At 38.8% G+C, this 12,393-nt stretch overlaps 1 protein-coding gene across 1 annotated transcript; it reads right to left on the bottom strand.

The window, feature by feature from the left end:
• Window positions 1-9,876: 9,876 nt before the first annotated feature.
• Window positions 9,877-10,803, bottom strand: LOC101558194 (olfactory receptor 2H2-like). Its single transcript, XM_004619652.2, has one exon. It carries the CDS (start codon window positions 10,801-10,803, stop codon window positions 9,877-9,879), a length of 927 nt encoding a protein of 308 aa, XP_004619709.2.
• Between the last annotated feature and the right edge of the window lie 1,590 nt (window positions 10,804-12,393).

Below are 12,393 nucleotides of genomic sequence, written 5' to 3' on the forward strand. Positions count from 1 at the left end.
TCCGATGTCCTGATGGATCTATCACATCCTCCAGAAAGGCAATGGAGAAAATTAATCACGACTTCTACTCGGATCTCTTTGACAGCCATGTCCATCTTCCCACATACTAAATTCCGCAGGATGGATATGTCGTTCCCAACGTCCTCCCTTCTGAAATCCGACACACCATTTTGTTGGAAAAGATGTGAACAGCACCTGGTCCGGACAAGGTCAGACCTGAACACCTGAAGAATCTGCCGCCAGTACTCATCAATACATTGACCCGACTCTTCACATGCTACTTGTCTGAATGCAAGATTCCGTCCCAGTGGAAAACCAGTAGGACGTTCTGTTGTACAAGAAGGGAGACATCCACGACATCAGCAACTATCGTCCAATCTGCCTGCTGTCTGTCATCTACAAGTTGTTCACTCGTGTCATCCTGAATAGAATAGGCAGGAACACTAGATGAAGGACAACCATGCGAGCAAGCCAGGTTCCAAAGGGGATTCAGCACGACAGACCATATCCACACAGTCACCAAACTCATTGAAGTTTTGCGAGAGTTCCAGATGCTGCTCTGTCTAACGTTCATCGACTTAAAGAAGGCCTTCGATTTTGTTGAGACTGAGGCGGTCATTGAAGCCCTGGACAAACAGGGCATTCAAACTCAGTATATCAAAATTCTCTGCGAGCTGTATTGTGGATTCACCACCAGGATCTCACCATTCTACAAGGAAGTGATCATTGATGTAAACAGAGGGGTGTGGCAGGGTGATACCATTTCACTGAAACTCTTCAGTGCCGCCCTCGAGAACATCATGCAATGACTAGAATGGGAAGGAATGGGAGTGAAGATAGACAGTAGGCAATTACCACCTCCACTTCACTGATGACATCGTTCTCATAACACCAAACATTAGCCAAGCGGCACAAATGCTGGCTGACTTCAACCAGGAGTGTGGAAAGGTCGGATTGCAGCTGAATCTCAACAAGATGATATTTATGAAAAATGAACTGGTCCCTGAAGCTCCATTTGCTCTCTGAGGACTGTGGTCTGGAATATATAGTGAATGTCCTCAGTAAGAACCAAACTTTAAGTCTGATATATCTCTTACTGTGCTCATACAGAATGACAATGCTAGAAATATTAGAAGTAAATTTACTATAACTATTCAAGTGTATTACTAGCTGAGGAAAGAAGTAAGTGACACACCCTGAATGGGATCCCGCCCTTGAGCAGATCTCCTAATAATCTGGAGTAATCTCCTTAGATGAAATTTTGTTTATCTCCTAGAGAAATGGTCTTACCCCTCTTTGTTGATTTGTTAATGTTCAACCCACCTTTGTGTCACCACCCTATGTGATTGCTACATAAACTAAGATTGTGAAAGAAGTAGGGGAGAAGACACAGAAGGGGGAAGACACAGAAGCAGAACAAAGAGCAAAAGAGAATCATCGGAGTCAGAAGCAGGGAAAAGAAAGAGCACAAAGTGAGTAAGAATCAGAGTCAGAGTCAGAAGTCAGAGCGAGTGGGGCTCCAGAGACTGAATAGAAGGGCTCCGGAGAGAGAGATCAGAAGAAGAGAGATCGGAAGAGACCAGAGGAGAGATGACAGAGACAGAGAAAGGTCATAAGAGACCAGGGGAAAGACTACAGAGATAGAGAGACAGAGAGAAGAGAGCACAGCATCACACACAGAAGCAGAACACAAGGAGGAGCCATCCCAATCCGGTCCATACACAGCGGCTCGAGAGCACCGAGCGCAAGTGGTGAGAGAGAGAGAGAGAGCGCCACTCTGAGAGCCCGCGAACAACACAACATTGCACCCTTCTGCGCGTGCACATTTGTATTTTTTACAGCTATGCAAGCATTCATTAGGAAAGAAGTGCAAGCATAAATAACCTAACTGTAAAGATTTAAAAATATGGAAAATGGCCAACAAAAGGTTTCCAAAGTAGGGAGGATTATGAAAACAATAAAACTTAGAGAATAGATTAATTAATTGATATAAAGAAAAACAATTTAAAATATCAATGATACTAAGAGCTTATTCTTTGAAAAAATTAAAAAGATCAATAAACCACTAATAAGAGTCATAAAGGAAGATAATATGAGATGGCAGGAGAATGCCACAACAGACTCCAAAGAAATCAGAAAGATCATCAGAGATTTGAAAAGCTCGATGCCATGAAATGACAACCTGGAAGAAATGTTTTTGGAATGCTATAACTTTCCAAGGTTGAAACCAGATGATATAGAATATCTGAATAGAACTATCACTGCTGAGGTAATTGAAATGGCAACAAGAAATCTCCCTCTGAAACAAAAGCTCATATATATATGGGTTCACTATTGAGTTATTTCAAAATTTTAAATAAGACCTACTGCCAATCCTTTTCAAGATCTTTCAGGAAATCACTTAAACAGAAAAATTCTCAATTTCTACAAAGCTAATATTACCATGATCCAAAAGCAGACAGATACAGCTCAAAATCATATAATTCTCATTGATAAATGTAGATGCAAAGATTTCAACACTGTCACTGTCACTGTCATTCCGTTGCTCATCAATTTGTTCAAGCGGGCACCAGTAACGTCTCTCATTGTAAGACTTTTTGTTACTGTTTTTGGCATATCCAATATGCCACGGGTAGCTTGCCAGGCTCTGCCGTATGGGCGAGATACTCTCAGTAGCTTGCCAGGCTCTCTGAGAGGGGCGGAGGAATCGAACACGGGTCAGCCGCGTGAAAGGCAAACGCCCTACTGCTGTGCTAATCCAGCAACTCATCTAAAAGATCATATACTGGAGCTGGAGGGATAGTACAGCTGGTAGGGCATTTGCCTTGCATATGGCTGACCTGGGTTCGATTCCCAGCATCCCATATGGTTCCCTGAGCACCGCCAGGAGTAATAACTGAGTGTGAAGCCAGGAGTAACCCCTGGTTAAAAAATCATTGGGTGTGACCCCCCCAAAAGAAAAGAAATCATATACCATGATAAAGGGTGATTTGTCACTGGGATGCAAGAATGTCTCAACTACACGAGCTGGTCAATAAATTATACTGTATAAGTACAAGAAAAATAATATGATCATAACAATAAAAGCAAAAAAAAAGGCATTCAACAATCTCTAATTCAATCCATGATGGTAGCTTTCAATAAAATGGGAACTGAAGAAACTTTCCTTAACATAGTGAAATCCATTTAGCACAAACTCACAGAAAACATTATACTCAATGGAAAAACTGAAAGCTGTCCCTCTAAACTCAACTACAATACAAGGTTCCCCACTCTTGCCACTTCTATTCAATATAGTACTTGCCATAGCAATTAGGCAAGGAAAATATATCAAGGGTAACCATATAAGAAAGGAAGAAGTTAAGCTCTCACTATTTGCAGATCACACAACACTATAGCTAGGAAAAGCTAATGACTACAAAAACAGCTTCCAGAAACAACATATTTGTATAGCAATGTGTCAGACTATAAAACTAACATGCAGAAGTCTCTGACTGGTCTATATGCAATTTGTGAAATAGTAGAGAGCTATTAAACAACAATTCAATTCACAATTGAACTGGTTCAAAAAGTTTCTTCTTCAATATTTGGAAGTGTTTGTGAAGCATATAAAACTGGTTATATTCAAATGCTTGGTAAATCTCATTTGGATTCCATATGATCCTAGGCTTTATTTCTGGAAGAAACATTAATTTCTATTTCAGTTTTCTTGCTTGAAATGGATTTATTAATTTGTTGATTTTCTTCTGGTTAAGTTTTGGTGTTGTGTGATTGAAAAATAATAAATGTTTATTTCTTCTATGTCTAAGCTTTTTAGCAATAAAGTTGTTCATAATAGTCTCTTATGTCCCTTTTTTTCTGTGTTGTGTTGTAAATGTGTCCCTTTTATTTTAAACCTACTTATTAACTTTTCTTCCTTTTTTAGTGCTACTTTTCTTCCTATTTAAGAGCCTACTTAAGTGCTTTTCAAACATGTCTATTCATTTCAGACTCAGATCATGACTTAATTTTCTTTAGTGTCTTGATTTTTATGTTGTCTATTTATTCTCTAAATTTATTTTTCCTTCATTCTGCCAAACTTGAGTTTAATTTATTATCCTTTAAATAATTTATTAAGTTCTATTATGTTTGAGCATTTTGTGTTCTGATGTAATTAATATGTCTACAAATTCCCCTTAGTGGTGTAATATTGTAATCCATAAACACCACAACCACAGGACTATAGTTTCAGTCCTATTGTCTTTTTTTTTTTTTTTTTGCTTTTTGGGTCACACCTGGTGTGATGCACAGGGGTTACACCTGGCTCTGCACTCAGGAATTACCCCTGGCCGTGCTCAGGGGACCATATGGGATGCTGGGATTTGAACCCAGGTCGGCCGCGTGCAAGGCAAACACCCTACCCGCTGTGCTATCTCTCCAGCCCCTCAGTCCTATTGTCTTTTTTTTTTTAATTTTTTTTTATTTTTTTTTTAAATTTATTTATTTTTAATTAGAGAATCACCGTGAGGGTACAGTTACAGATTTATACACTTTTGTGCTTATACTTCCCTCATACAAAGTTTGGGAACCCATCCCTTCACCAGTGCCCATTCTCCACCACCCGTAAACCCAGTGTCCCTCCCACCCTCCCCAATCCCATCTCCCCCCCACCCCACCCTGCCACTGTGGCAAGGCATTCCCTTCTGTTTTCTCTCTCTAATTAGCTGTTGTGGTTTGCAATAAAGGTGTTGAGTGGCCGCTGTGCTCAGTCTCTAGCCCTCATTCAGCCCGCAACTCCCTTCCCCCACATGGCCTTCGACTACAATGTAGTTGGTGATCGCTTCTCTGAGTTGACCTTTCCCCGGAACGTGAGGCCAGCCTCGAAGCCTTGGAGTCAACCTCCTGGTACTTATTTCTACAGTTCTTGGGTGTTAGTCTCCCACTCTGTTATTCTATATACCATAGATGAGTGCAATCTTTCTATGTCTGTCTCTCTCTTTCTGACTCATTTCACTCAGCATGAAACTTTTCATGCCCATCCACTTGACTACAAAATTCTTGACCTCCTTTTTTCTAACAGCTGCATAGTATTCCATTGTATAGATGTACCAAAGTTTCCTCAACCAGTCATCCGTTCTGGGGCATTCGGGTTTTTTCCAGATTCTGGCTATTGTAAACAGTGCTGCGATGAACATACATGTGCAGATGTTGTTTCGATTGTACTTTTTTGCCTCTCTGGGATATATTCCCAGCAGTGGTATTGCTGGGTCAAATGGGAATTCAATATCTAATTTTTTGAGAGTCGTCCAAATTGTTTTCCAGAAGGGCTGAACCAGTCGGCATTCCCACCAGCAGTGAAGAAGGGTCCCTTTCTCCCCACATCCTCTCCAACAGCGGTTGCTTTTGTTCTTTTGGATGTGTGCTAGTCTCTGTGGTGTGAGGTGGTATCTCATGGTTGTTTTTTAAACGCAAATTAAGTCCTTAGCCTCTATCTTTCTGGTATTGAGCCTCTTTTGTTTGCTTTTTTAATTCAACTGTAGTATTCTGCAGTTTAATTTTTCCTATTTTGATTTTTGTCTTTATTGTTCTCTTTTACTGATTTCTTAATTTAAATGAATACCACGAAGACTTTGGTTTTGAAGTCTTCATAACAGAGTTTAGAATGTTCTACTCATCCTTTTTAGGCATTCATCTTTATTCATCAATCTGATGGATTTCTTAGTTTCTTTATTATGAAGGTTATAGACTAAGAAAATCTTTAAGCAGCCATGTGTAATAAGATTTAAAAGTTTCTGACTACAAATTCAAAGAGTGAATGTTGTTTTGAGTTTGTGTGGACACTGGAATTTTTTTTACTATAGCTCTAGCTCTATAGAGTGGTCCTTGCTGATGTCTGGATGACTGAGTGATTTGTCAACTTCCAGTGGGCCTGGGCTGCAACTCTGGTTATTGTCACAAGAGTCCAACACCTGCTACATCACTGACTAAACATGTGTAACTCATGTGGACTAGGAACAACAAGGAAAATGGGGAAAACACCAAGGATGCTTCAGCCTGCTGTAGCTTGGAAAGACATACCTCTCCATGATATTCCATGAGGTCAGTGGCCAGAAGATAAAATTTGGCTGTCAATAGTCCCTAATAGTTTTTTCTGGATCAATTAAGACCAGTGTGCCAATCAAGACCTGCCAGAAATTTTCTCACCCAACATGCCAACTTGAAACCATTCTGAACATTCCATTGCAAGCCATAATCAAAGAGGTCTTTTAGGGAAGGAAACACACTGAGATGTACTCAGTGATTACTCATGGCTCTCACTTAGGAATCACTGCGGGTGGGAATGAGGGATGATATGAGCTGTCAGGGATCAACCCTGGGTTGACAGTCTATAAAGCAAGCAGACATACCTGCTGTACTACCATTTGTGCCTGTACCACCTCTAGAGCCTTAAACCACTCACTTCTCAGTCTTTCCATCTTTATACAGTGTAGAGCTTACTGTCACTTTCTAATAATTCCTTCTCTGTTCTTTGTTTGAGGTATGCATAACCCCCTTGATGGCATCATATGTCTATCTGTATATATGTTTGTGAATCATAGTATGGTGCCAGATTATTATAATACCCCAGGCAGGTGTATTAATTTGAAAGTGTTAAATGGTGGCAAAACCTTATCAACTTTTTGATAAGATACTATGAGATGGGATGATTTCTTATGAGATTGAAGATGATCTTGTACACATCTTTGTTGACACAGATAACTCTGGTCCAACTTTTATCTATGTGATAAACACTCTTTTTTTGATTGAAAGACCATGAGCTACACACTTTCAAATCTGTTCATGGTCAGGTTTCACCCATCCCTCCACCAGTCTACATTTCCCACCACCAATGTCCTCAGTTTCCCTCCCACCACCCCCTGCCCCAGATGGTTTCTATGGAAGGATCTTTCAGCTTTCATTCATTCTCTCTCTCAATACCAAAAGGTTATTGTTTGTTGCTTTACCTATTTTCATCACACAGTTCTTATCTAGAGTGATCATTTCCAACTATCTTTGTCATACTGTGTTGAAAGACGGCCTGAGCCCCTTAAGATGGTGACCATGGGCTGAGCTCAGGTCTGGAAACCAACTGCTGAAGTGCAGTCATTGAGCACAAGGAATGCCTTTTGCCTCCCCGACATGGGAATGACCCCAGTCTTGGGTCTGTAGTTTGGGACCTTAATGCATTATAGTAGTTAACAAGTTAACTAGTAAGTGATCATACAAGATTGATGATAAAGGAGGAAATGTCCTATGTGATTTACTAGTAATAGGATAATTGCCTTTATTAGTAGTAGGAAAATGTTTATGTGATCATGGAAAGTATATAACCACTGATGATTTGGAATAAAGACACTGCATGCTGGACATGTAGTTATCTGTCCCTTCCTGATCACACTGTGTCATCCCAGGTCTTGTTTCCTCTTGAGATGCAAAAATAGTGGTCCCTTCTCTGTACAAACTGCTTCTCCCCCAATAATTGAAGCAGACTTTCTTTTTTTTTAATTAATTATTTTTTTAATGAATCATCGTGTGATACAGTTATAGACTTACAAACTTTCCTGACTTTTTATCTCTATGGGAGTTATGCAGAAGTGAAGAAATGTGAAACCTAGGTTCACTGGCATCTCTGATGTACAATATACATATATATGATATATATACAATGTATACATATATGATATATACAAGAAACTTCTTTGTGACAATGCACTTGCCCCCATGCAGCTTGGGGGTTAAAATTTAGAGGGGCATGATGAGGGGCAGTGTCTGGTAGGGAAAAAAGATTCTTGTGATGAAATGCTGCAGAATCTGATCCACAATTTAAATACATACAAATATGAAAGTCAATTATTGAAGGCAAAAAATCTTTGTGCTCTATATGACATCTTTATGGAAGTCCCCAACTCTGAAAAAAATTAAAATTATTCTAATCATATATTAAAAATAATAAAGTAATTTTATCCAAAATTTATAATTAATTCTATTTAATTAGTTTATAAAATTATTCAAACCCTCCATAAGACAAATCCCTGTCATTCCATATCTGTCCCTCTCCTTCTGACTCATTTCACTCAGCATGGTATTTTCCATATCCATCCATTTATAAGCAAATTTCATGACTATATTTTCTAATAGCTGCATAGTATTCCATTGTTTAGATGTGCCATAGTTTCTTTTAACTAGTAGTCTGTTTTCGGGCACTCATGTCATTTCCAGATTCTGTCTATTGTGAGCAGTGCTGCAATGAGCATAGAAGTGCAGGTGCTGTTTCTGCCGTGTGTTTTTGGGCTCCCAGGGTATATTCCCAGAAGTGGTGTTGCTGGGTCAAACTCAATTGCTGGTTTTTTAGGGAAGGTTCATACTGTTTTCCAAAAAGGCAAGACTAGTTGACAGATCCACTAATAATGAATGATAGTTTATTTCTCCCCACATCCACAGCCAGCAATGACTGTTCTTGTTCTTTTGTATGTATGCCAATCTCTGTGGCATGAGATATCTCATTGTTGTTTGGATTTGAATCTGCCTGATAGTTAGTTATGTAGAGAATTTTTATGTCTTTTACATTTGAATTTATTCTTTGAGGAAGTTTCTGTGGATTTCTTCTCCCCATTTTTGGATGGAGCTAGATGTCAAATAATACTAATATATTCATATATTAACCACAGATCTATGCCCTGGGTCATGGTCAATAGATTCACATGATGCTTCAGGGAGTATCTAAGGAGACTCTAATAATGTAAGCTGTAACATGGTATCTCCATTAAAAATCAGCTCTAGACTCAAAGACTACTGAGATACAATACCTATCAGAAGATCCAAGAAAACTTCTAGTACAGAATTTCATACTCAGAACACTGTCTTGATTCCAAGAGAAGAGGCACCAGGAGTACAAGGAAGAAGGATGTGACAATAACATTATAATGCACCACTAGTGCTTTTCCCTATGGAAATCCCAGGCAATCATGGAAATCCATATATAACCCTTTTCCAAATGTATTAAGTGCTCTCTTCACTCTGCAGAAGACCACATTCTCTCCTGAATGTAAATTTTTTTCTCTCCTCTTATATTTAAGATATGAGATCCCAAACTAAGAAACTGGTTTTCCAGGAGCAGAACCTGGGAGTCATAAATTTGTTCTTGTTCTTGACAATAGTCATAATGAAGCAAGGAGGTGCAAGTAATTTAAAACAAAAATTTATCATATTAAAGCACAATTTTTTAAAAGTCTCTAGGAATTTTGTGTGGTTTGGATAAAAGATAAGCTTACAGGAAAATAGGCGGGGAGAAGAAAAATAATTAAAGGAAAACATATAAAATATTTTTCTTGTTTTTATTTTGTAGGCTTATGTTCATTTTCTTTCCACTATATTCCTTGAATGGTAACTAATAAATACACGTATTTATACACTAAAATGTGCCTAAATAAGCACTTGATACATTCAGTAATGATCAATATGTAGCCAGCATTGAGATATTTGAGCAAAAATTAGCTCTTGCATTTTAGGGTTTAGTAGTATATCTTGAGGTTTTTTTAATTAGATAATTTTCTTTTCTTAGACTAAGCAATGGACTGGAGCGATAGCACACCAGTAGGGCATTTGTCTTGCATGCGGCAGACCCAGGATTGATTCCTCTGTCCCTCTCAAAGAGCCCAGCCAGCTACTGAGAGTATCCTGCCAGCACAGCAGAGCCTGGAAGCTACCGTGGCATATTCGATATGCCAAAAACAGGAAAAACAAGTCTCACAATGGAGACGTTACTGGTGCCCACTTGAGCAAATCGATGAACAACAGGACGACAGTGCTACGACAGTGCTACAGACTAAGCAACAGCATGCCAAGCTCTTTAGCTATTCAGATCCTCTTTGCCAGTCTCCTTAGTGCACCCTTTACCTCCTTGTTCCTGAGCGTGTAGATGAGTGGATTTAGAGTTGGAGTTACAACAGTGTAGAAAAGGGTGAAAAATTTGCCATTTTCATGAGTATAGTTATTCTTGGGCTGAAGATATACAGCCGTGACTGTGCCATAGAAGAGAAAGACTACAAGAAGATGAGAACTGCAAGTGCCAAATGCTTTTTTCTGCCCTGCAGTTGATTTTATTTTCAGAACAGCCTTAGCAATAGAACTATAGGACCAAATAATTATCATCAAGGGCACCACTAGGAGAACAATACTGGATATGGACATTTGTAATTCATTATAAGTGGTATCTGCACTAGAAATCTGAATCAGTGCTGGTACTTCACACACAATGTCATCTATCTCTTTACTGGCACAGAAGGGTAACTGGAGGGTAGTAGGAGACTGAACCAAAGACTGAACCAGGCCAATCCCCCATGCAAGGATGGACAGGTTCAGGCATAGTTTTGTGTGCATGATAACATTATATTGAAGAGGATGACACACTGCCACATAGCGGTCAACAGCCATGACCACAAGAAGGACACATTCAGTGGTTCCAAGCCACAAGAAAACAAAGAGTTGAATGGCACAACCGACATAACTGATGCTCTTTTCAGGACCCCAGAAATTAATTAACATCTGTGGAACACAGCTACTAGTAAAACAGAGATCTAAAAGGGAAAGATTGGAAAGAAAGAAATACATTGGGGAATGGAGTTTGGGATCCTTCCAGGAGATGATAATTATAATCACATTTCCAGTAACAGTCATACAATAAAAAAATAGAGTTACCCAAAAACAAATCTTCTCTAGATATGGCTTGTTAGAGAAGCCCAGGAGGATAAAATCACTGTGACTTTCATTGCAAATTTGGGTCATAATTCCTATAACAGTCGTCTCTTTGGAGACCGGTCCAAATGTAGTTACTTAAAAATCTGAAGGTTCCAATAAAAGACAGGAAGAGGACCAGAAAGATGAATTGTTTGCTTCCAGAAGAATGTGATTTTTGTCTCCTGTATTTTAAGGAAAAATAAAATATTCAGCTACTTTTACAAAAATAATTCATTTTACTAAATATTGGCGCATTGGGGGCTCTTTCAGAATCAGGGGAATGAGGACTATCATTGATACTGTTTTTAGCATATCCAGTACACCACAGGTAGCTTAATATGCCCAATATGCAATCGGGCTACATTAGCACACAATAAGGATGAATGGAGACGTTACTGGAGCCCACTCAAGCAAATTGATGAACAATGGGATGACAGTGATACAGTGATACAGTGATACTAAATATTACGGTATTCAATTTTTAATGGAACTTTTAATAGTTATTTGCTATTGTTTATATTCTTGCTCTTTGTCTATCACTTTCATCCAAATCATTACACAAACCTACATTTGACAAAATATGCCTCTCTATGTAATGGGTAGGTGAGAAATTTTTAGCTAGAGATAAGTTTCTTTTTTAGGGAGAGCGAAGGCAAGGTGGGTTACACCAAGCAATGCTCAGGTTTTACTTCTGGCTCTGTTCTCAGGAATCATTCTTTCAAGGGCTTGGGAGACCCCATGGGGTGCCAGTGATCAAATCTGACTCAGCAGTGCAAAAGTGCAATCTCTAGCTCATAGCTTGAGGGAAAAAAAACTGATATTTATAAAAGGCAGTAAATATGCTATATTAAAACCTATACTAGATTTGCCATGAAATTAACAATTTTCTTTAGCTTGCTTAGTTAGCTTACTTAATCCTTCAGAATGAAAAGAAACCACATGGTAAAACACTTCCTAGATATCTTACTGTACTTAATATTAAGTAATGCTATGACTAATTCATCAATTTTAAATAATCCTAATCATGATAAAGTTATATGTATGAAATAAAAATCTTTTTAATAAGATAAAATCATTTAAAATCATATTAAAATAGTACCTGTGTCAAATGGTCTACTTAAGTCATAAGTTTAAGGAAAAATTTTGACAAAATGTGACATTTATAATTTGTTATTTCATAGGTATACATTACTACTGAATTTTTATACTTTTAGTGAACTTTGAGTGACATAACTGCAAGATACAATCTTTCTTTTTTTTTTATAATTTACTTATTTTTAATTAGAGAATCACCGTGAGGGTACAGTTACAGATTTATACACTCTTGTGCTTATACTTCCCTCATACAAAGTTCGGGAACCCATCCCTTCACCAGTGCCCATTCTCCACCACCCGTAAACCCGGCGTCCCTCCCACCCTCCCCAATCCCATCTCCCCCCCACCCCACCCTGCCACTGTGGCAGGGCATTCCCTTCTGTTCTCTCTCTCTAATTAGCTGTTGTGGTTTGCAATAAAGGTGTTGAGTGGCCGCTGTGCTCAGTCTCTAGCCCTCATTCAGCCCGCAACTCCCTTCCCCCACATGGCCAGAAAGAGAGAGACAGACATAGAAAGACTGCACTCATCTATGGTATATAGAAT

The sequence above is a fragment of the Sorex araneus genome, chromosome 2, assembly GCF_027595985.1.
Source record: "Sorex araneus isolate mSorAra2 chromosome 2, mSorAra2.pri, whole genome shotgun sequence".
Classification (NCBI taxonomy): domain Eukaryota; kingdom Metazoa; phylum Chordata; class Mammalia; order Eulipotyphla; family Soricidae; genus Sorex; species Sorex araneus.